Source organism: Loxodonta africana, chromosome 3 (genome assembly GCF_030014295.1).
Source record: "Loxodonta africana isolate mLoxAfr1 chromosome 3, mLoxAfr1.hap2, whole genome shotgun sequence".
Lineage (NCBI taxonomy): Eukaryota > Metazoa > Chordata > Mammalia > Proboscidea > Elephantidae > Loxodonta > Loxodonta africana.
In genome coordinates, this window is record NC_087344.1 from 47044175 (window position 1) to 47069046 (window position 24872).

At 50.6% G+C, this 24872-nt stretch overlaps 1 protein-coding gene across 5 annotated transcripts; it reads left to right on the top strand.

Moving 5' to 3' along the window:
• Positions 1-922: 922 nt before the first annotated feature.
• Positions 923-11896, top strand: MIIP (migration and invasion inhibitory protein). Of its 5 annotated transcripts, XM_064281289.1 has the most exons (11): positions 923-1018; positions 1111-1244; positions 3089-3295; positions 3535-3867; positions 4299-4383; positions 9107-9215; positions 9297-9349; positions 9708-9837; positions 10026-10122; positions 11064-11198; positions 11529-11896. In XM_064281289.1, the coding sequence occupies exons 3-11, from the start codon at positions 3182-3184 to the stop codon at positions 11613-11615; spliced, it is 1143 nt and encodes a 380-aa protein (XP_064137359.1). In that variant the 5' UTR covers positions 923-1018; positions 1111-1244; positions 3089-3181; the 3' UTR covers positions 11616-11896. The 5 variants fall into 5 exon arrangements, with proteins under 5 accessions (XP_064137359.1, XP_023407818.1, XP_064137361.1 ...); XM_023552050.1 differs by lacking the exon at positions 1111-1244 and having other exon boundaries at positions 932-1018; XM_064281291.1 differs by lacking the exons at positions 1111-1244; positions 11064-11198 and having other exon boundaries at positions 932-1018.
• Positions 11897-24872: the final 12976 nt, after the last annotated feature.

A 24872-nucleotide genomic window follows, 5' to 3' on the forward strand; every position in this document is an offset into this window, starting at 1 on the left:
GCTTGGACAGGGCAGGGAGACCTGACCCTGTTTATTGGCCTAGGGGCAGAGAGTGATGATAGGAGCAGATCTTAAAGACTGCATGTACCATTATTTTTAATTAAAAAAATTTTTTTTAAATTGAGGTGTAATTCTCTCTGGCATTTATTGGCTGTGGGTTTCTGGGCAACTAACTTCATCTCTAGTAGCCTCGGTTTTGTTTTCCTTTATAAAATGGGGACAATAATACCCATCTTGAAGCTTATTTGAGTCTAGAATGCATTGGCATTCGAAAAGCATCTAGCACAAATACCTGGGACATAGTAGCACTCAGTATATGTCTGCTCATATTTTACAGTCTGGATTATAGGTATTTGTGTTCATATTTTCCACTGCCTTTCCCCATCCCCCAGGCAGGGACTCTTCTTGTTTTTTTTCTGCTTCCCAGTGCCTAGTACAGTGCCTCCTGACACAAAGCAGGCGCCCGATATATATGTTTAAAGAATGAATGCATTGGGGGCACAGAGTACACACTCGATAAATACGAATGGATGAGTGTACTATGTATGAAAGAACGGGTTGCCAACTGCCACCTACGACTCTGCCCCGGCGAATGACACAGCTTGCGACCCAAGACCGGTACCAAGCCCAGGCCTCGCCTCCTACGCCGCTAGACTGAAACTACAGCTGCAGAACGCGAAGTAGCTCGCGGCCCCGCGCCTGACCAATCGGAGTGCCCCCTCCGGGACCCGCCCCATTTCGAAAATCTGCCGCCAGTACCGGCCTTGGAAGTTGACCAATCGGCTCTTGGCCGTGGCTCTTGGCCTCGCCCGAAGATTGAAACTGCCTCTTCAGAACGCCGAGTAACGCTTGGCGGAGAGACTCGCATTTGTCCAATCAGGACTGCCGGCGCGGGCCCCGCCCCCGGCTGGAGACGGGCGGGGCGGGGCGAACGCATTGCAGCAGCGGCTGCCACGGCTGCGCAGTTTGGTGTTTCCGGGCGGTGAGTGAGGGAGCGGGCCTCGGCTGTGAGACCCACGTGAGTACCGGGAGGTTCGGGGGACCGCCCCCTTACCTGGGGTCGTGCCTCTGCGTCCGCGAGCGCTTTCTCTTTGACTTTTCTTCCCCCAGTTTCTCTTTTGAACATCATTTTCTGTTGAATTGGCGCTGCTTGTAACTTTCCTGACGCGGCCGAACCGGGAGGAGGGTTGCGCAGGCGACTCTCTTTAACATCCTGCGAAAACGAAGGCCCTCGGACCATAGGGGTACGGCCCAGCTTAGCTCGATCGTTTTAAACGTGGGGCAGGGACTCCCAGCCCTGAGGACCAGGCGGCTTGCCCCGGTTTCTGCCCCTCCACTGACTCCCTTCCCTGCGGGGCCTGTGTACGTTAGAGGGGCGTTTCCGTGCACATCTGACTTCTCTGCCCCAGCCCCTGCAGTGCGCCCGGGGGAGGGGGGGGGGAGTGTAGGTGGGAGTGTTCGGGGGCAGGGTCCCTGAGAGCAGGATGCCTGACCCGGCGCAGTATTAAAATGGCATGGTGCGCACTGGGGGAGACATTTTCTGGTTGGAAGAGTCTGAGTCTGGAGCTGTGAGAGGGAGAAGTGGGAAGCCCCTTCCCCAGTCTGCAGAAATCCTTTCCAGAGCATTCCCTTCTTGATCTTGCATCCTTGGGTGGCCAAAGGCTGGGAGTAGAAGGCTTCCCAAGTACCTCCCTACACTGCCACCTGGCAGACCGTGGACCTGGAGCCAGATTTGGGTTTGAATTCTGACTTTGCTGCTCACTGTGTGACTTGGGGCTGATAGATTAACTTCTCTGAACCTTGGTCACTTCATCTGTTAAAAAAAAAAAAGGTTAAGAAGGAGGGAAGAGTCCCCAGGAGCCTGATTTCTGTTGGATTCAGGAATTATAATGCTTTACATGTGCATTTGTTTTCTACAGTTAGATAAAGCTGCCGTAAATTGACTCTGACTCATGGTGACCTTATGGAAGCAGAACAAAACATTGTGTGGTCCTGCATCATCCTCCCAATTGCTGGCATGTTTGAGTCTGTCACTGAGCTGTTGTGTCAGTCCATCTTACCAAGGGTCTTCTCCCTGGCTGTCTCTCTACTTTACTAAACATGATGTACACCTCCAGCAGTTCATCCCACCTGATGATGTATCCAAAGGAAGCAAGTTGGGCAGTGTTCTGTTGTGATCCATAAGATTTTCACGAGCTAATTTTTAGAAATAGAGCCTAGGCTGTCTTAGTCTGGAAGGTCCTCTGAAACCTGTCTGTTACGGGTGATCCTGCTGGTATTTGAAATACCGGTGGCACAGTTCCCAGCATCATAGCAACATGTAAGCCACCACAGTGTGACAAACTGACAGGCGGTGGTTTCTACAAATTAAGCTAGTCTGATTTCGTAGTTAAGGCTGTCAGGGGAGGATTATTCTCTGTTGGTAGGTAAGGAAACACACCCTGAACAGTTTTCTCTAATAATAATAGATGTTTATTGAATATGTGGTCCCTGGGTGGTACAAATGGCTAAGCACTCAAGTACTTGCCTAGTTAAGAGCTACAGTTGCTAACGAAAAGGTCAGCAGTTCGAATCCACCAGCCACTCCTTGGAAACCCTATGGTGCAGTTCTACTCTGTCCTATAGGTTTGCTATGAGTCAGAATCGACTTGACAGCAACGGATTTGGTTTTTGATTTTTTTTACTTGCCAGAAGGTTGGTGGTTTGAACCCACCCAGAGGCGCCTCGGAAGACAGGCCTGGCGGTCTGCTTCTGAAAAGTCACAGCCTTGAAAACCCTATGGAGCAGGTCCACTCTGCACACGTGAGGTCTCCATGAGTTGGAGATGACTTGAAAACAACTAAAAACAACAACAATTCAATGCTTACTGTGTGCCAGGCACTGTACTTGGGAGTTTAATCCTTAGAACAACCTTATGAGATAGATACTATTATCATCTGTGTTTGGCAGATGTGTAAACCTCTCTGAGGCATAGAGAGGCTAAATAACTTGCTGAAGCCACACAGCGAGTATCAGAGCAGGGATTTGAACCCAGGCCTCTGGCTGAAAGACACCCTACTCACCCCATATCGTGCTGTCTTGACTTCAGGTGGAAGAACTGGGCTTGGAACCCAGGCCTGAGGGCATCTCTCAGCCCAGGAGCCAGTAATACCTCTGTGAGAAGCTCGATGAAACACCCAAGATGATGGAGACTGAGGACCTGGTGCAGCTGCGAAAGCTCAACTTGGAGCTGCTGAGGCAGCTGTGGGCCGGACAGGATGCTGTGCGGCGGTCTGTGGCTGAGGCAGCCTCCAAGGTGGGTATAGGCAGGGTCTGCCTAACCTCAGGCCAGAATGCAGGTGCCCAGGGTCTTCTGGTACAATGTGTCCATTTTACTGTTGGGAAAACTGAGGCCCAGCAAGAGAAGAGACTGACATAGGACACTGCTGAGGCCAGATCAGTGATGAGGACCAAGGCCTTCATGCCTAATTCAGGCCAGCTCTGGATGGCCTGGGGCCAGACCACTCCCTGGGTGACCTGGCCCCTCTTCTCCAGTCAAGCCGGGACTCCAGCAGCAGCCACGATGCAGAGACACCATCGTTACGGGAGATGACCTCAATGGCCTCGAGGGCCTCCTCCCCACCGAGCGCCCACCAAGATGGCACCTGTGATCTGGCTTGGCCTGGCAGGACAAGCTCCCTGGCAGTCTCTCTCCCACCCCACAAGTGCCAACGCCAGGAGTCCTTGGGCCCTCCAAGGCCCCGCTCAGCACCTTTGTTGGTCACCTTGGACTTGAATGATTCAGAGCTTTCAGCAGAGCTGGGCAGTCCAGGGCCTCGGGAGGCCCTAAGATCCATCCTGACTCCTCGACAAAGCAAGCCATCCAAGGTAACTGGGGTGGCATGTCATCCATTGTTGGGATCTTCTTCTAGCCTCAGTTTCCCCATCTGACAGACATGCTCATGGGCAGTCTCCTTTGCAGGGTGTGAGGCTTCCAGGAGATGCCATGTGAGTTATATGTGAGTTAGCCTAGGTCCTTGATGAGTGGTGGCCATTAGTTTCTCAGACAGAACTTTGGGAAGAAGGTGATGAGCCCTATTTTACAGATGGGAAGAATGAGGTGCAGAGGTCAGACTTATTCCAGGTCACACAGAGTGGAGGTCAAACTGTATATTGCAGCTCCTGAGCCCTTGACTGAGCTCTGGGGCCTATGTCAGGGTATAAGATGAGATACAGCCCTTTTTCTTTCCCCAAGGTGGGGCCTCCTTTGGGCCAGACCTGCTGGCCTAGCCCTTTTTCTCCTCTGCCTCCCTCCTCAGCCCAGAGTGACCTTCAGCAAGGAGCCTGCAGTGCCCGAGTGGAACTGGCGCCTAAGGCCGTACCTGGGCTACGACTGGATTGCAGGTGTGGCCCGCCTCCATGTCCATGGTTTCCTGGGAGTGGGAGATGGGGGCCCAGCTTGCCAGGGAACCTGCCTGAGCAAAGCTGCAGTCTGTGATTTCCCATCTGGATGGAAAATGTCTCCCTTGATCCTACATTTGCTTCTAGTTACGGCCAGTCTCTGCTTTTTTCGTGATGTTGTTGTTAGGTTCTGTTGAGCTGGTTCTGACCCATAGTGACCCTGTGTAAGATAGAACAAAACACTGCCTGGTACTGCGCCATCCTCACAATAGTTGTTATGTTTGAGCTCATTGTTGGAGCCACTGTGTCAATCCATCTAACTGAGGGTCTTCCTCTTTTTCACTGACCCTCATACTTTACCAAACATGATGTCCTTCTCGAGGGAGTGGTCCCTCCTGATAACATGTCCAAATAAAGTGCTGCTGCTGTCTGTCTGTGCTGCCCTCCTCGATAAGCATCTTCTGCACCGTGTCTGTTCTCTTAGTGATGGGCACAGCGGCGGTGCTCACCTAATGTTTGTTGAATGACTGAGTGAGTCAGAGCCACTGTATTTTTGAGTACTTACATGCCAGGCATTATGCAAAGCTGTGTACCTAGATCATCTCTTTAAATTTTACTACCCCTGAGCAACTTCAGTGGCCTCTTGGCTGGTCTCTTTCTGGCCTCTTTTGCCCCCATTACAATCCATTTTCAACACAGCAGCCAGAACAAATTTTTAAACATGGAAATCAGATGGTCCAAGTTCAACAAAACAGTAAAATCACAAGAGAAGAAGGACCAATCAAAAGCAAAACATGAAGAAGAGGAAATTTCTCCTGTGGACTTGAGACTAATGCAAAGAATTGATAATTTGCAGACTATAATGCTAAATTTGTTTAATGAAAGCAAAAAGCATGGAACAAAACACTGCCAGGTCCCGTCCAATGTACGTGATTGACTGTATATCAGACTGTTGTGATCTACAGGTTTTCATTGGCTGATTTTCGGAAGTAGATTGTCAGGCCTTTCTTCCTAGTCCATCTTACCTTGAAAGATCCGCTGAAACCTGTTCAGCGTCACAGCAATGTGCAAGCCTTCACCGACACATGGGTGATGGCTACTCATGAGGGGCGTTGGCTGGGAATCAAACCTGGGTCTCCTGCTTGAAAGATGCAAATTCTACCACTGAACCACCACTGTCCCCACATATCACCCATTAGGTGTCAGTCATATTCTCGTACAAAATCAAGATCCTGATTTCCACCCCACCTGCTCCTCATTCTGCCTTTCCTGCCTCTGTAAATGACAACTGCATGTCTAGTGAGGGGCAAAGCTGCAGCCTGTGATTTCCCGTCTGGATGAAAAACTTCTCCCTTGATCCTACATTTGCTTCTAGTTACAGCCAATCTCTGCTTTTCTTCATGATTTTGTTGTTAGGCTCTGTTGAGTTGGTTCTGACTCATAGTGACCCCGTGTACAACAGAATGAAACACTGCCTGGTCCTGTGCCATCCTCACAATCATTGCTTTGTTTGAGCTCATTGTTGCAGCCACTGTGTCAGTCCATCTCACTGAGGATCTTGCTCTTTTTCACTGACTCTCTGCTTTACCAAGCGTGGTGTCCTTCTCCAGGGACTGGTCTCTGCTGACAACATGCCCAAATTAAGTGAGATGAAGACTAGCCATTCTCACTTCTAAGGGGCATTCCGCCTGTACTTCTTCCAAGACAAATTTGTTTGTTCTTCTGGCAGTCCACAGTACATTCAGTATTCTTCGCAAACACCATAATTCAAAGGCATCAGTTCTTCTTTGGCCTTCCTTATTCATTGTCCAGCTTTTGCATGCATATGAGGCCATTGAAAATATCATGGCTCGGGTCAGGCGCACCTTAGTCCTCAAAGTGACATCTTTGCTTTTTAACGCTTTAATGGGGTCTTTTGCAGCAGATTTGCCCAGTGCAGTATGTCCTTTGATTTCTTGAGTTCTGCTTCCATGGATGTTGATTGTGGACCCAAGCAAAATGAAATCCTTGACAACTTCAGTATTTTCTGTTTATCATGATATTGCTTATTGATCCATTTCTTTATAATGAAACTCCTCAAAAGGGCTGTCTAATCCCGCCCCCCCCCCCCTTTTTCCTAAATCAGGCTTTAGCCCCGACACTCCCCTGGTGCTGCCTTTGTCCAAGCTGTCACTGACCTCTGTGTTGCCAGCCCCTGGGCTCATGTCTCAGTCCACCCTTTGGCCCATGAGCAACATGTGACACAGGTCCCTCTCCTCCCCAAAACTCTTCTCTCAACTTCCAGGGTGGGACACTCCCTGGGTCTCCACTATCTCGCTGGCTGCTCCTTCCAAGTCTCTTCGGGACCCCCTTCCCTGTCCTGACTTCCCTGAAGGCCCTGGGCTCTTCTCTGTCTGCCTTCCCTCCTTCTGTGATCCCACCCACTGCACTAGCTTTCCACGCTGTCTGTGCTTCCCTACTTTTATCTCTAGCCACACCTCTCCTCTTAATTCTAGACTTACGTGTTTGACTGTCTTCTCTCTGTTGCCCAGTAACCTACCGGTTGCCGTTGAGTTGATTCCAACTCGTGGCTACCCCATGTGTGTCAGAGTAGAACTGTGCTCCATAGTGTTTTCAGGGGCTGTGATTTTTCAGAAGTAGATCAGCAGGGCTTCCTTCTGAGACACCTCTGGGTGGACTCAAACTGCCCACCCTTCAGTTAGCAGCCAGGCACGTTAATTGTACCACCCAGGGACTCCACATCACCCAACAGATGTCTTATATTAATCTTATATCCAAAGTCAAGGTCCTGATTTCCATCCCACCTGCTCCTCCGTCATTCTCTCCTGTCTCTGTATATGGCAGCTCTGTGTACCTGATAGGTCAGGCCATAACCTTAGGATCGACCTTGAGTCTCTCCTTTAACATAGTCCTCGTCCAGTCCATTAGCAAATTCAGTTAGCCCTACCTTCAAAATACTTCTAGAATCAGCTACTTCTTTCCACCAGGACGCCTGCAGCAGCCTCCTCACTGGTCCCCTTGTTTTCCCTTACGGTGCAGCAGCTAGAGGAGGAACCCTGTAAAAATACACGGGTACTCTGCAATTTCTTTCATTAACAGGAGTGGCTCTCGAGTCTCCCAGTTCCCATCCCTGGGTAAGGAAGGAGGAGGCCAAGGGCTGAACTTGGAAAGAAGAGAAAATGCCAAATTAAAAGGATGTTTGCCCCTAGGAGTCCCCACGAAGCTAGTCAGGAGGACTTTGATCAAAGTTGAAGGCATCTAGGTCAGGCTGAAAGTTATAGTTTGTGCCTAGGCAACGGAGATAAAAGAAGAGTTCTGGAGAGTAAAAGGAAAAAAGGTGAAGTTTTCAGAAACACCACTTTTTTCCTAAACTTTCTTACAGAGAAAAGTCCTGATATTAAAATTTGTGGCATATCAATAGTTTTGAAAGCATCTTATCTGTCCCAATTCTCCACACATTTCGCCAAAATATTTCTAATGGCTACCTAGACGTTGGCCGGTAGGAAACTCAGTGGAAGCTCAGAAGATACAAAGGATAACTGGCCTATATAAATATTTGTAAAAATTTTTGTCTTTCCTAACACCCTAGGCAAAAAAAAAAAAAAAAATTCCCACCACAAAGTGAAATCAGCATTCTTTGAAGCAAAGAAAACAAATAATTTAGCTGGTAAAATCAAACCAAACCTGTTGCCCTTGAGTCAGTTCTGACTCGTGGTGACCTTACGGGACGGAGTGGAATTGTCCCTTAGGTTTTCCAAGGAGTGGCTGGTACATCTGAACTGCCAGCCTTTTGGTTAGCGGGCAAGCCCTCTAGCTTTAACCGAAAAACCAAACGCAGTGCCGTCGAGTCGATTCCGACTCATAACGACCCTATAGGGCAGAGTAGAACTGCCCCATAGAGTTTCCAAGGAGCACCTGGCAGATTCAAACTGCCATCCCTTTGGTTAGGAGCTGTAGCACTTAACCACTACGCCACCAGGGTTTCCTTTAGCTGTTAAAAAAAGTGGTTCAAATAAAGCATTTGTTTATAAAAAACAAAAACATGGGCACTCTCATTGTGTCACTCTTTGGCCCAGAACCCTCCAGGGTTCCCTGACCTCATCTCCTCAGCCCTCACCTCTCACTCTCTGCCAGCTGTTTGCACCTCCTTGCTGCTCCTCACCCATATCAAGCAGTGCCTTTGTACTCACTATGCTGTCTGCCATTGATGTTCTCCTTGGGGTGTTCATGCGGCTCCCTTATTTCATCAGGTCTCTGCTCAGGTGTTGGTTCCTCAGAGAGGCTATCACTGGCCACCCCTGCCCTGCCTCTCTTGGCTCCCTGACCCTGCTCTCTAACTTCCCAGCAGGCATCACCATCTATGTTGTGTCACGGAGTTCTTTGGTCCTTAGTTCATCTGTCCCACTGTATTAGAATGTAGGCTTCATGAGGGCAGGGGCTTTGTCTAGTTTACGGGTGTTTCTCTAGCACATGGAACTCAGGCACACAGTAGGGGCTCTGTAAATATTTTTTGAATGGACGGTTAAATAGCATCAGGATAGGCAGACACCGACTCAGTGAAAACAGTCCCAGTGAGTGGAGGTCACCTCCAGGTCAGTGTGAGGCATGGTGGGGGCCCTATGCAGGAGAACGGGATGCTAGGGCTGAGCATCCCTAAGCCTTGGCCGGTGGTCACACCACAGACCCCCGCCTGTCCCTCAGCTCCCCCTATGTTCTACCCTACCAGGGTCTCTGGACAGCACCTCTCCTGTCACCGGCAAGTCCGAGGCCTTCTTCTCGGAGCTACAGAACTTCCGGGAAGCGAACAAGGAGGAGTGCATCTCCAGCGACCCTGAGTGAGCAGGATGGGTGAGGAGTGGGCCAGGGTGGCTTGGGGACTCCCGGGCCTGGCCCGCTCACCCCTTTCACCCCTACAGACCCCAGTTCCTCCGCTTCTGTGAGAGCAGCGACGTGGATGAAGACCATGAATGTGAGTGTGTACATACATCTGGGTGAGAGGTGTATTCATGTATTCATACGAATACACGTGTGTATACACTGTATAGGTGTGTAATTTTAAATATATGCATGTGTATGTATGTCCACGAAGGTGACTGTAAGAACATGCTTTGTGTTTGTACCTGTAAAGATGCCAGGGTGTGTGTATGTGTGTGTATGCATGTTTGTCACATGCTCACTGTTTTCACATGTGAGCATACGTGTATGTGTATGCCCTGGGGGTAGACCATGAGCCCAGAGGGGTTGCCGGGGCCCATGTGGTTGGGGCAAAAGGGGATCCAGGGACCTGAGGGCTCTAGTCAGGGTGTGGCGTCTCATGGGTCTCACAGGTGTGTACTGTTACCGTGTCAACCGGCGCCTGTTTCTGGTGCCCGCGGATCCCGGCACCCCCTGCCGCCTGTGCAGGACACAGCGGGGCCAGCGGGGCCCTGAGACCCTGGCAGAGCCAGCGCAGGTCAGGTGAGTGACCAGGGCCAGTGGGACACCTGCGGGCCAGCTACAAGTGGCACAGCACCTGAGTGGGGGGAGGCTCTGCATCTCCTCCCACTGCGTCCTCCCAGATTTGGGGAGGGGAGGATGGCACCTGGGGCTGTGACCCACAGTGGCCGGAGATGCCTGCATTGATGCCCACCGTGCCCCTCACCCAGGGTGAGCATCCCACTGTCAGTCCTGGAGCCCCCACACCGCTATCGCATCCACCGGCGTAAGAGCTTCGATGCCTCTGACACACTGGCCCTGCCCCGGGTGAGCATGGCGGGAGGTGCCATCACCATCTGACCTAGGTCACCAGCTGGATCCTGAGGCCCAGTGAGGGTCAGGGACCTTCCCAAGGCCGCACAGTGAGGCTGGGCTGGGGGAGGGCGGGAACCCAAGTCTTTAGAGGCCCAGGCTGGGAGGCAGGGTGCCCATGCCCTCCAGGATGAGTCTGTCTCATGTTGGGATAAGGAGAATGGGTCCACTTACTGAGCTCTTCTGTGTGCCATGTGCACCATCCTAGGTTTTTCTCACTGAGTCCCTCAGCAACCAAGAAGGCAGGTACTGCTATTATCCCCATTTTCCAGATGGGGAGACTGAGGCAAAGAGGGGCAGGGACTTGTCCAAGGTCAGCCAGTGGCAGGTGCAAGAGCTGGGGTTTGAATCTGGCTCTTTCTATTTCCATAGCACCTTCCTATACATGCCCTTTTCTGTGTCCCCTGGGTAGGGGGTGGTCAGAGCCCCCAGCCGTGCTGATTGGGCTGGGGAGCTGGGTTGGGAGGAGAAAAGGAAAATCAGTTTACTCTTCTACATAACACTGTTGGAATAGTGGGTGAGGTTGGCCCGATCAGGAAATTAACATGTCTCAGGTGCATAGGGTGGAGCCCAGCATGAAAGAAGTAAGTGCCCAGTTCCTGTCAGTGTCCTCCCTCCTCCCAGCTTGGGGCTGGGAGCACCAAGGGTGGGACGCTTGCAGGGTTAGGAAACAGGCTGGGGTAACCCAGTGGGTGGACCCAGGCGTCTGCCCTGGAGGTGCCTCAGTCTGAGAGGAAAGACAGCCCTTCCTTGGGAGAACTGTGAGTCTGAGTGAGGAGGCTGTTTCTGCTCAGGGGGTGCCTCCCACCTGATGGGGGAGACAGTCCCATCCTAAGGTATGTGCCCTGTCAGCCTCTGCCCTGCCCCAGGTGTGTTTAACCCCTCGTTCTCCATAGCATTGCCTACTGGGCTGGGATATCATCCCTCCCAAGCCAGAGAAAAGCTCAGCACCCAGGAACCTGGACCTCTGGTCCTGTGTCTCCTCCGAGGCCCAGCATCAGAAGCTGTCTGCCACTAGCCCCACCCTCCTGGTATGGTCTGGGCCTTGTCCCTAGCCCTGGGTGCCCTGGGGAGGGACAGGTACCTTGGAGCAGGGCTGGGAACCATAGACTGCCCTTGGGGGAAGTGCTGAGGTGGGGAGTCCAGGGCCTGGAAGTGTTTCTCTGCAGGGCCCTACCCCTCCTGGGCCCAACCCAAGACAGTGCTTGAGGCATCCCTCAAGGCTCCACCCATTCCTTCTGGCTGTCCCACCCACCTCACCCTATCCCAGGAAGGTGACCCTGACCCGGATCCGGGGGGACAGAGGGGTGAGGCTGGCCCTGGGGAGACCTCTGATGCTGCCCTTCCCATTCACCATCCAGGCACTGCCAACGCGGGCTCCACCCCCTACCCCGATCTGGTTAGAACCCCAGGTCACCCGGCCCCGTACTCCATGGCAGAAGCAGTGAGGACTGACCACTTGGAGGAGGCATCCTCCTGGCATCCCCCCAGCCTCTCCCTTCTGGGAAGGGGGAGCCAACGAGGGAAAAGCCTCTGCCCAGTCTTGGCTGGAAGTGGACTTGGGCCCCACCCTCCTTGGTCGGGTAGGGTGGGTGGACCCAGGCCTGTCTGCTTCCTGGGAATGGGAAAGCTCAGGGGTATGTGGGTGTGTGAGGGGATTCTGTTATATGTTTGTAAATAAAGTTCTGTAAATAAAGTTCGGAGCTCTCTGCAGCTCCTCCTTCCTGCGTGTGCTGGGTCTGCCCTGCTGTTATCTGCATGCCCAGAAGACACCTGTTCTCTCAGCCCACCCTTCCCTTACCTGGGGGTGTCTGAGTTATCTAATGCTGCTATAACAAATACCACAAGTGGGAGGCTTTAACAAATTTATTTTCTCACAGTTTAGGAGGCTAGAAGTCGGAATTCAGGTTGCCTCTGGGGAAAGGCTTATGTTAGTTGCTACAGAGTCAGCTCCAACTCGGGCGAATTTATGTATAACCAGGAGCGTATTACCCAATAACAAGTGGGTTTTCTTGTGCTTACTAATCTGTAGTGCACAAAAACAGGTGAAATTGTGCACTACAGATTAGTAAGGAAGCACAAGTAACTCTGTCCGTGCTTTGCTTGCCGGTCAATCCACCCATGTATAACAGAACAAAACGTCTCCTGGTTCTACACCATCTTCAGGATCATTGGTATGTTTCAGTCCATTGTTGCGGCTTTTGTGTCAGTCCATCTCACGGAGAGTTTCCCTCGTTTTCACTGACCTTCTACCAACCATGATGTCCTTTTCTAGCTACTGGTCTTTCCTAAAATCTTCCCTCACTTTATCTAGGATTCCAACCTCAACTGCCTTCCGTTGCCAGGTAGGTTAGGTGACTGGGAATGGTGTTGCCTGGTGCCACCTGGCAAGTATACATGCCCTCTAAAGGTTTTCATGTTCAAATGTGTATATGGTCCAAAGGACACATGTCTGGGGGGTAGGTTGGCAGCAGGTCTTATTTCCAAATGGGATTACATCTACAAGTATAAGGGTTAGGAATTACAACACATATTTTGGGCAGACACCATTCAATCCATAACACCTGGGAGAGACATTTCTGACCACCTGGGTGTGGGATGTGGCTCCAGCACCTTGAGGGTACCTTTTTCCACAGCTCCCCAACTTCTGAGTATATGTTCTTACCAAGGTGGGTATGGGTGGAAACGGGGGTTCCTTAAGACAGGGGCAAAGTCAGAGTGAAAAAGCCATCTCAGGGAGAGAATTGGGGGTCTCAGCCTGTCCCCTGTGGATGGGGCTGAAGCTGTGGGCAATGGGGGAAGTGAGAGAGTGCCCCTTTTCCTGCTCCCTGAAACTCGAGTCCACGGATAGAGGGTATCTCTTGAAGTCCTTGGGGCTGGCGGCCCCTCCACGCCCTTTGTTACCATGGGTGATCTAGATCCCCACCAGGGTTAGGTGGGGAAACAGGGCCAGGCAGTGCCTCAGGCAAGGTTTGGAGAGAGTCTGGATCTTCTCTCCTGGATTTGTAAGTGCCCCGTTTTTCTCCCATCCTTTGTTTGTGTAAGGTTGGGCAATGTGAAATGCTGTTTGTGTAGGACCAAACTGATATATGGGATTCAGTGAATGCTCTCCAGATAAAGCCCAACTCTGTGACATCCATCCATCTACCATCCATCCATCCACCCTCCCTTCATCCAGCAACCTACCCATCCACTCGTCCATCCATCCACCATCCATCACCATCCATCCATCCACTCATCCAGTACATGTATATTGAGCTCCTCTTATGTGCCACGTGCTGCCCTAGGCTCTGCAGATGGACCAGACCGACAACCATGGAAGCCTGCCCTGAGGATCTCCCACACTACTAGGGGTGACGGGATGAAGCAAGCCAGGTGGTGATGAGTGCTGTGAGGAAAGCCAGAGCATGATCAGGCCACCACTTCCCTGTCCCACATCTCTTACCTCAAGCACCCCTCACAGGCGGGGCTTCAGCCCTGCAGAGTTTTATTTGGGTTCCTAAACCTGCCAGGTTCCCTCTGGCTTCTGGTCTCCATCCAAGTTGTTCCCTCTCTCCAAAGCTCCCTTCCTGAACTCATCCCTAGGCCTCAGCTTTCATGTGCACTCCCCAGGAGGCCTCCCCGATGTCACAGAACTGGCTAAGGGGCCCTGAGTCCCAGGTCCTGCAGTCCCCTCTGCTCAGCCTTTCACAGCCTTTGTTACAATCAACTGTAAGATTCCTGAGAGCAGAGACCAAGTGTTCTCCATCCTCAGCCTATCCCCAGGGTCTGGTACAGCACATGGCATATGTTAGATGTGGATTAAATAAACATGGGATGAATGGAATGAGTGAATGAGCCCCCAGGTCTCGGGAAGACAGAGGCCTGGGACATCTCTGGGACCTAAACGGACTGTGTCCCAGGGATATGCTGCTGGGAGCAGAGCCATAGCTGTCATAGCTATTCTTGGTTCTCAGTACATAGTGCTGCCCAATGTCTCAGGTAGACCCTGTAGCTCTGGTTCAGCACCAGCTTCCCAGAGGAGTCTGCAGTCTCCTGGGAAGATGACATCTCCCCCCTGGGAACTTCCAACATTTGTTAGCAGCCGGGGGCTGCCGTCCTTGGGCCTGCAAACGGGGTGTGTGTGGAAACAAATCAATACTATCTTGCCTTCCACCAGACATTTTTAACTTTCCAGAGAACAGAAGCATTCCTTGGCCCCTGATTGCCAGAGCTCTCGGAGGGAGGCTGCCAAATTTGCTTCTCCCTGGAGGGGTTGAGTGGCCAGGCAACTTCTGCTTCTCTGTCCTCATGGAGGTGAATGTGCCTGGCCCAGAAAACCGAAAACCCTGGAGAGTCCAGAATTATTTTCCCACGTGCCTTTTAAATGTGGCATTCTGATGTTCTAAGAATTTACTGCATCCTGGCCCAATGAACATTCCTGCTCTCCTCCAGCCTTGGTGCTAGGACTGCTCTGAGTGTTTCAGCCCAAGTTGGAAGACACGTTGGAAGCCTAATCTTGGGGAAGGCACAGAGCGTGGATTCAAAGAGACAAGGTCAGACCCCCCAGCTTTGCCATGGATAAGTCCTTGATTGAGTCATTTAACCCCTCTGTAGCTAAATTTCCTCTTCTGTAAAACGGTGATGAGGCGGTGGTCGTTCAGTGGTAGAATTCTCACCTTCCATCTGGAAGACCTGGGTTTGATTCCACCCCAGTGCACCTCACGGGTTGCCATGACGCAGAACACGTTTCAGCACAGCTTCCAGACTAAGATGGACTAGGAAGAAAGGTCTGGCGATCTGGTTCTGAAAGTCAGTGAAAATGCTATGAATCACAATGGTCTGATCTGCAACTGATCATGGGGATGGTGCAGGACCGGCTAGCGTTTCATTCTCATATACGTAGAGTCACCATGAGTCGGGGGCAGACTCAATGACAGCAACAATGACAAAATGGTGATTATACTCAGAGTTAAATGAGATCAGACACGCAGAGGCTGGCCCATGGGCTGACCCTAGAAGAGCAAATAAATGATAAGGCATCACAGTTGCCATCAACTCTTCCTGCTCAGCCCCCTTCCCTGCCCCAAGATCAACTTCCTTGAACGGAGTGGTGCCTCAGGTGGGTGGCCTGCCCTCTGAGTTCATTCTTGCTCACACGTCTCCCCAGGGAGATAAATAGAAAACTGGAACTAGAAAAAAAAAAAAAAACCTGTTGCCACTGAGTCGATTCTGACTCCTAGTGACCCTATAGGACAGAGTAGAACTGCCCCATAGGGTTTCCAAGGAGCACCTGGTGGATTTGAACTACCGACCTTTTGGTTAGCAGCTGTAGCTCTTAACCATTGCGCCACCAGGGATTCCTCAGTAATTTGATTCGAAGATCTCCCAGCTCCTTTGGGGACCGTTGCTAAGAGCAAATGCAGTGAGGACATTCTCCTCGCTTGTTTTCTTGAAGTTCTGGCTCCGCTGACAGGAAGGGGAGGCATGAAGAAGTCAACAAGCCAAGGCTGTGATCAGGGCTCTCCCCCTGGCCAGCGGCTGGCTGAGCAGGGAGTTGTAAGGGGAAGTCCAGGCCCCACGGGATTATGCCTGTGGTTGGTGAGGGTGGCATGAGGTTGGAGCCCTCTGTGACTGGGTACCTGATGGTGGCTTTGGTGGCTTCTGGGGACATCCCCTGTTGTGGCACCAAGCTGGGCCCTGACCATGGACCCTCTCTCAGGCCCGCTTTGTCTGAAGCTAGGGGTGGCAGGGCTTCTCTCTTCTCTCCCTGAGGCCCCCCCGCAACACAGCCTCTGAAACTCAACAGAAGCCCCTCTGCACCCCCCTCCCCAGAGCCCGCTCTTATGGCAGGAAACGGGGGGGACCCAGTGCTCTGGCCCTCGGCTCCCAAGCCAAGGAGCCTGTTCGTGGCCAGCCAGGACTGGAACCTAGAGCTCTCTACCTGCGAAGAAGGGAAGAATTCTTCAGACCTCAGATCTGGTGGGAAGACTCCTTCCTGCCCCCAAGGCTGGGAGATGCCAGGAACCCCAGCCCTGAGGGAGACCCAGCTGCCCCTCCTTCCCACTTCCAACAATACTGAAAGACTTCCCCTGGCTCCTCTTGCCAAAGTCTTTGCCAGTGGAGAAAGAAGAAGCGTGAGGAAACACCCTCTCGGATCTGTGTGGGGTCTGTGCCAGCCGTGTGTGCAGAGCATTGGGGTTCAGTATCTGTTCCTACCCTTGGGCAAGCCAGTGGACCCTTCCGAACCTCAGTTTCCTCATCTGTAAAATGGGTATTATAATTATATATAATAATTTATTATAATATATATATAGTTGTTGGGCACCGTCGAGTCAATTTCCGACTCATAGCAAGCCCATGTAACAGACTAGAACTGCCCCCTAGGGCTTTCTTGGCTGTAATCTTTTTTTTTTATATTAACTTTTATTGAGCTTCAAGTGAATGTTTACAAATCAAGTCAGACTGTCACATATAAGTTTATATACACCTTACTCCGTACTCCCACTTGCTGTCCCCCTAATGAGTCAGCCCTTCCAGTCTCTCCTTTTGTGACAATTTTGCCAGCTTCCAACTCTCTCTATCCTCCCATCCCCCCTCCAGACAGGAGATGCCAACACAGTCTCAAGTGTCCACCTGATATAATTAGCTCACTCTTCATCAGCATCTCTCTCCTACCCACTGTCCAGTCCCTTTCATGTCTGATGAGTTGTCTTCGGGAATGGTTCCTGTCCTGTGCCAACAGAAGGTTTGGGGACCATGACCGCCGGGATGCCTCTGGTCTCAGTCAGACCATTAAGTATGGTCTTTTTATGAGAATTTGGGGTCTGCATCCCACTGATCTCCTGCTCCCTCAGGGGTTCTCTGTTGTGCTCCCCGTCAGGGCAGTCATCGATTGTGGCCGGGCACCAACTAGTTCTTCTGGTCTCAGGATGATGTAGGTCTCTGGTTCATGTGGCCCTTTCTGTCTCTTGGGCTCTTAGTTATTGTGTGACCTTGGTGTTCTTCATTCTCTTGGCTGTAATCTTTATGGGAGCAAATTGCCAGGTCTTTCTCCCAAGGGGCTGCTGGGTGGGTTCAAACTGCCAACCTTTTAGTCAGCAGCTGAGTACCTACCCGTCGCACCATATATCATAAAATAGCTATCATAAGGATGTTTTGAGGATGAAGTGAGATGATCAGATAATAAATTGCTGAGTCCAGTCAGTACCTGACACTTAGTCAGTTGCCATCGAGCTGTTATGGGCTCATGGAGACCCTGTGTGGGTTAGAGTAGAACTGTCTCCATGGGGCTGATTTTTCACTAGGTTACTGGACCTTTCTTATGAGGCACCTTTGGATGGGCTCGAACCTCCAACCTTTCTTTTAGCAGCTGAGCGCATTAACTCTTTGCACCACCCAGGGACCTCCTGACACTTAGTAAGTGCTTAATAAATTTGAGATATTATCATCTGGAAACAAGGGCCTGTGTGCATATTGGGGCATTGTCCTTGGGAAGGTCCACTTCACTTGACCTGAAACGTGATGAGGAATGTGAGCAGGGGTAAAGGAAAGGTTCTGGGTGATTTCTCCATTAAATGATTGGTGCCGGGCTCTGCCTCCATAAGACTTAGTGGGCCTGGCCTTAGTGCCTGGGAGGGTTGGCCAGAGAGAGGAGGCACTTCGAAAGAATGCTGGCCAGGGGGGTGGGAGAGAACGAGGCTGCTGGGTGAGGGGTGGGAGGGTCAGAGGCCCTGGAAACTCTCAGCCCCTTTGGGGAATCCTCAGATACAAACCAGGTCCACGGGGATAGCCTAGAATGCTTCCGGGGAACATGGTAGGATGTGGGAGAGAGGGGTTGGGGGGCGGGGGAGGAGAGGGAGGATTACACAAGCCTTCATCTCTGTCCTTTGGGGACAAGGCTCACTCATGTCCTGCCTCCCAGCAATATTGCCCAAACTTTCCCCGGTCTCCCCACCTGCCCATGAGTGCTCCTCACCCCCTTGTCACCTTCTTGAAGCCATCCCTCATCAGGCCACCTAGGCTTGACCCAGGCTGGGTGGGCTCATCGCATCTTCTCGCCTTGCTGGTCTGGGGCCTCTTGAAGGATCAGGGGTCCCCAGACGCTGCTCAGCCCTGTAGGCCCCAGTTCATTGATGCTTGTCAAAGACTCCATGGCCACTACCATCATGGAGAGCCAGCCTCTTCTCAGGGTTCATGTGATGGGGTTGGATAGTGTCCCCCAAAAGGTATCTCTACCTGGTACCTCAGGAGGTGACCTTGTTTGGAATAAGGGTCTTTGCCAGATCTAATTAAAGGTAAGGATCTTGAGATGTGATTGTCCTGGATTAGGGTGGGCCTTAAATCTAGTGATGGATGTTCTTATAAGAGACAGAAAATGAGAAGACACAGAGAAGGCCATGTGGTGATGGAGACAGATTGGAGTGATGCTGCCTCAAGTCAACACAAGTCAACAAGGAACACAGGATTGCCAGCAGCCACCAGAAACTTGGAGAGAGGCATGGAGCCGATTCTCTCTCAGAGCCTCCAGAAGGAACCAACCCTGCTGACACCTTGATTTCGGACTTCGGGCTTCCAGAGCTGAGAGAGAATAAACTTCTGTTGCTTGAAGCCACTAAGTCTGTAGTGATTTTTTAAGCAGCTCCAGGAAACTAAGACAGTCCACGGGATGATAGTTGATGACAAGGCACAGTCCCCCCACCCTCCCAACCCCCACTGCCCATGCTGGAACTGGCCACATAGACAACTGTGTAGACCACACCAAAGTCCACAGTTGCTTAGTGTAGACATGTCATCAGGAAAGACCAGTCACTGGAAAAGGACAATGTGGTTGGGAGAGGGTCAGAGATAATGAGTGAGACTCTTAATGACATGGATTGACATAACAGTTGCAACAATGGATTCAAACATACCAACGATCATAAAAATGGCACAAGATCTTTATGAGCAGTGTTTCACTCTGTTATGTATAAGGTTGGCGTCAGGTGGAGTTGATTCTATAGCGACTAACAGTGGAAGTCCACAGCTTGGTTCTTGGCTTGAGTCGGGGTTTATTTTGGTGGGAAAGCAGAAGCCTCGTCATGCCAGAAACTTCCTTATTCTAGAGCTTTGTTTTGGGCTTGAGGAGGTGGAAGGGAGGTAGTTGGAGGGGCGCCTGTAGGACCCAGGCCCCTACCTTGAGGTCCCTGAGCCCCAAAGTTGCCCTTACCTGGACCTTGCTTTTGCCACCAGTGAATGCCAGTTATCTTCCCAGCCAAACCAGCCTCTCACGGATGACATGTGGGGGAGATGGACTGTGGGTGGGGGTGGACAATAGACAGGCCCAGGAACAGGGCCCCTCACCCCCCACCCAGCTCTTCCCTGAGTCACCAACAAGCTGGGATTTAGCCTGGCTGCTCTTGGTGTTTGGTGATTTCTGCAGCTGAATCCTGGGGATTCACTGGTGCCATAACCAGTAACCAGTTGCCATCGAGTTGATGCTGACTCATGGCAACCCCATTTGTGTCAGAGGAGAACTGTGTTCATAGGATTTTCAGTGGCTGATTTTTCAGAAGTAGATTGCCAGGCCTTTCTTCTGAGGAACCTCTGGGTGGACCCGAACCTCCAACCTTTCAGTTAGCAGCTGAGTGTGTTAATCATTTGTACCACCCAGGGTCTCCTCATTGGTCCCAAGAGTTTATTAAATCTGGGAGCTCATGACTCATAGGTACCACTAATCATTATAATGACACAAATGTATTTATATAGCACTTACTCTGTGCCAGGCATTACTCCAAGAGTTCTACATCTCTTAACTCTTTGAGTCTTCAAAACCACCCTATGAGGTAAGATTATTATCCCCATTTTATAAATGTGGAAACTGAGGTACAGAGAGGTTAAGTGATTTGCCTAAGGCCACACAGCTAGCTAGTGACCAAGCCAGGACTCAAGCTCATACCATCATGACCTCCAGAGCCTGTGCTTTTAACCTACACCACGCCGCATCTTGGCAACATCAATCTGGGTATTTCTTTTTTCCTGGGGCTGGCTTTGAATTGGGCTCCTGTTTTCCTTGGGGGGCAGTTCAGCAGGGAGCAGCTGCAAAGCCTGGGCACGGGATGAGCAAGACCCTGTCTGTGGTCACCTCTTCACAGAAGCTTGTAACATTGGCAAGTCCCCTCCTGCTGTGAGTTTTCTTTCCTTCCCTGGGGGATAGGGGCATTTCTGCCCAGGCTGCTGTGAAGCTGGGGGCACAGGGGTTCCTTAATGCTTCACTGACCACACGCCCTCACACACTTGAACACAAACACATCCTCGCATGCACACTCTCACCCACACACACTTTCACACATACAAATACATCCTCACACCTCCCCCACACCTTCACACACTTGCACACATATATACACCTTTACGCACACACAACCTCAGGCACACACCCCTTTCACACCCCCTGTATACACATACTCACACACCCCCTCACCTCACCCATTTACACACATGCCCCCTCACCCCTCATGTGCTTACACACACACCTTCACACACTTGCACACAAATACATCCTCACACAGGTAACTTACATTTACTCACACACACTTCCACACATAGCCTCACACAGAAACACCCTCACCCCTCACACATTTACACACACACACCTTCACAAATATATCCTTTCACACACATGCCTTCACCCTCACACACTTATATACACACACATGCTTTCACACAGACATCCTTGCACACATATCCTCACACACACTCTCACCCCTCACCGTTCACACACACAAAAACCTTCACACGCATTCCTATAAACACACCCCTACACACTTAAACACACACACTGTCACTCCTTACACCCTTACATACACATATACCCTCACACAGGAGTCCACCCCTCACAATCATACACACACTTGCACACATACACACACGTACTCACACACTCTCACACACATGCACCCTTGTGCCCTCATGCCCTCACACACACCCCCCACACACCCTTACCTCACACATCCCCACTCATACACACACACACGCACACACATGTACACACACACGCATATGCACACACGTGCTGCAGAAAGCCCTATTGCCAGCACTGTGGCCCCAGAGCTTGCTTAGTCATTTCACAGCCCTGCTGGGCTGTGTTTCTTTCATGGAAGCCAACGTTTGGCTTTTCTTTTGCCGAGATCTTCTCAGTTTCTCTCAGTCTCACTTTTCATTCTGACTGGGAAGGATTTTTTTTTTTTCAATCTCTCTTTTCTCCTGGCTTTGACAGCTCCTGCAGCTGTAGCTCAAACCCCCAGCCTCCGGGATCTGTCCGCTCTGGCTGGAGGTGCCCAGGACCTCCTTCTTGTCAGCACTCACTCATGCTGCCCGCGGTTTACGGAATGTAGAGAGGTAGAGAGGAAGGACGTGAGTGGGAGAAGTGATGTCAGAGCAGAGGACAGGGGTTGAAGACAGACCCCAAGTGCACGAGTGCGTCGATCAAACCTCCTCAGTGCGGCATCTCTGTGAGCAATTCGAGAAGTGCTTGAGTAAAGATAGGTGTGACGTTATAGTGGGGAGGCCCCTTCCTGGACTCGGGGTCACCCAGTGATCACAGAGCTTTCTGGGGATGCTGACACCTGCTTGCCCCAGATGTGTCTTGTAGTTCTTCCCCCAGCCATCTGCTTTGAAGGCCTCCATGTTGCAATTTACATTCCTTTTCTGCACCTGTGTGAGTCCTTCAGCCTGAGTTGAAGTCTAGCTTTGCCACTGCCAGCAGGGTAACTCTGGGCAAGGTGCTCGGTCCTCCTCATCTGTAAAAGGGGTGACGCGCAGGTAGGTAGGTAGGTTAGGTGGTTAGGTATGTAAAGTCTTAGAACAATCCCTGGGACAAAACAATTTCTTCCTGCTGAGAGACTTTTTCAGACCCCAAATCCCATGGCTTCCTTCTTTCCAAATTGTTTGAAATGGGGGGAGGTCTGAGGAGAAGTACAGTATTCATGGCAATAGCGAGGAAGTTGTGCATATTTTTTTCTGATGTGACTTTGGACAAGTCAGTTCACCTCTTGGCTCAGCTTCATGTCTATAGAATAGCTTTTATTATGCTCGCGTTCTGGGATGAAGGCAGGGCTGCCTCAGTGGTAGAATTTTTGACTTCCATGCAGGAGACCAAAGTTCGATTCCTGGCCAATGCACCTCACACACAGCCACCACCTGTCTGTCGGTGGAGGCTTGTGTGTTGCTATGATGCTGAACAGGTTTCAGCAGAGCTTCCAGACTAAGATAGGCTGGGAAGAAAACTTGGCGCCCCTGGGGGCTGAGCTTTGCCTGACCTGGTCATTCCGAAATCCATGAAAACGCTGTGGACCACAATAGTCTGATGTGCAACCAGTCACGGGAATGGTGTAGGACTGGGCAGGATTTCATTCTGTTGTGCATGGGGTCACCAGGAGTTGGGAGCTGGTTTGACAGCAGTTAACAAAAACAACCTTGTACAATACAGGGCAGGGTAGGACGCAGTAGCTGGCATGTATACTCAATAAATGATAGTCAACATTATTGTTGGGAAATAATTCTCCCTGGTGTTTCTACAGGTTTTATGTCAGCTTAGGAGCTCTGGTGGTGCACTAGTTAGGTGCTAGGCTGCTAACCAAAAGGTCGACGGTTCGAACGTGCCAGATGTATACGGTGGTCTATTTCCACAAAGATTACAGCCTTGGAAACCTTATGGAGCAGTTCTACCCTGTCCTTTAGGGTCGCTCTGAGTAGGAATCGAGCTGACAGCAACAGGGTGTTTTTTTTTTTTTGGTATGTCAGCTTTTGTCCTGAGCAATCTTTTCAAGGATGTTTGCATAGTAAACAGTCTTGGAAGCTAGTAACAGTGTCTCCCTCTGAATTCGAGTACAGATTTATTTACATCCCAAGCAGGTAAAATCTCCCTCCTACTTCCATTTCAGGGTAATAAAGATACTCTCTTCTCAGGGGCTACTGTTGGGCAGATTTGCCAGCAGCTGTATATAAGATTGTGGTTTTCGTCAACCCAAGTGTCCACCAACAGATGAATGGGTAAGCAAAGCCTGGTCTATCAATGCAATGGAATATTACTCAGCCATAAAAAGGAGTGAAATTCTGAAAATAACTATGACAGAGATGAGCCTTGAAACCATTATACTGAGTGAACTAAGCCAGACACAAAAGAGCAAATATTATATGAGCTCACTTATATGGAAATATCTAGAATACGCAAATGCATAGAGACGGAAAATAGACTAGCGGTTTCTAGCTGCTGGAGAGAGGGGGAATGGAGAGTTATTGCTTAATGGGTACTGTTTTTGTTTGGGGTATGAGATTTTGGGAATAGTGCTGAGGGCTGCACAACACTCTGAGTGCAATTAATGCCACTGAAATGTATACATACTTAAAATGATTCAAACGGCAAATTTTCTGCTATATGTATTTTAGCACACACACACATACACACACACACACAAAGAATATTGGGGGTTTCCAAAGTCGTGACTCAGACGCCACTGCTTGGTCTGCTCCGCATCCCCTCCACCCCGCTGTGGGATTTGGAGGGCCAGGAGGACCCAAGGAAACATGAAGCTCATGTGCCTGCTATGCCCTGAGTAGTAAACTGTTTATATCCATTTGGGTTGGTTGCCTACTTACTCACTGTTATGGATTGAATTGTGTCCCTTCCAAAATACGTGTTATAAATCCAAACCTCTGTATCTGTGGTTATAATCCCATTTGGGAATGGGTTGTGTTTGTTATGTTAATGAGACAGGATTAGTGTAGGGTGTGTTTTGAGTCAATCTCTTTTAAACTGTAAAAGAGATTAACCAAGCAAGTGAGCAAGCAGAGATGGGGAAGAGAGATGCCAAGATGCATGAAGACTGCCCAGAAGTAGAAGTTTGAAGAGACAAGGACTTTCCCCTAGAACTGACACAGATAGAAAGCCTTCCCCTAAAGCTGGCACCCTGAATTCGGACTTCTAGCCCCCTAAACTGTGAGAAAATACATTTCTGTTAAAGCCATCCACTTGTGGTATTTCTCTTACAGCAGCACTGGATAACTAAGACGCCAACCCAGTCTACGAACTCTGTGATAAGCCAGACTAACTGCTTAACTATTATTATCATCAACTCAAAGACCAAAAACCAAACCAGTTGCCATCGAGTTGATTCCAACTCTTGGCGATGCCGTGTCTGTCAAAGTAGAATTGTGCTCCAGCGGGTTTTGAGTGGCTGATTTTTCAGAAGTAGATGGCCAGGCCTCTCTTCTGAGATGCCCCTGGGTGGACTCTAACTTCAAAACTTTCGGTTAGCAGCTGAGCGCAATAACTGCTTGCACCACAGAGGGACCCCATTACCAACTCAGGATGGTCATACTCATTAGTTCACTAAATGTTTATTCCCTGGGGAACAAAGCACTGAACAAACTAGACAAAAGTCCCTGCCCTCAAGGAGCTTCCTTTCTAGCGGCAGCTTGGCGTAAGCTGGGGTGAGCATAGGTAGACACTCTCTGCACCCTGAGCCTGGTGCCCAGCAGACCCGGGGCCTGCATGAGGCATGGCTGACACCTCTGTTATGTTGCCGGGCCCTGACTAGGAGGTCACACATTTAGAGTAGACCCCTGTCTTTGTAGTGGTCAGGCAAGGAGCATTCTAGAGCTTCCTGTATACCCAACACCGTGCTAAGCATTTATCATTTCTTTAATCCTTGCCCAGCCCTGTGAAGTGGGTGCCACTGTCATCC

What these genes read in the sequence shown, in the direction of transcription:
- MIIP (XM_064281289.1), top strand. Translation starts at nt 3,182, where the DNA reads ATGATGGAGACTGAGGACCTGGTGCAGCTGCGAAAGCTCAACTTGGAG. An exon ending in GGGCTACGACTGGATTGCAG is followed by an intron (nt 4,384 to 9,106) that starts GTGTGGCCCGCC and finishes CTACCCTACCAG; the next exon opens with GGTCTCTGGACAGCACCTCT. An exon ending in ACACACTGGCCCTGCCCCGG is followed by an intron (nt 10,123 to 11,063) that starts GTGAGCATGGCG and finishes CGTTCTCCATAG; the next exon opens with CATTGCCTACTGGGCTGGGA.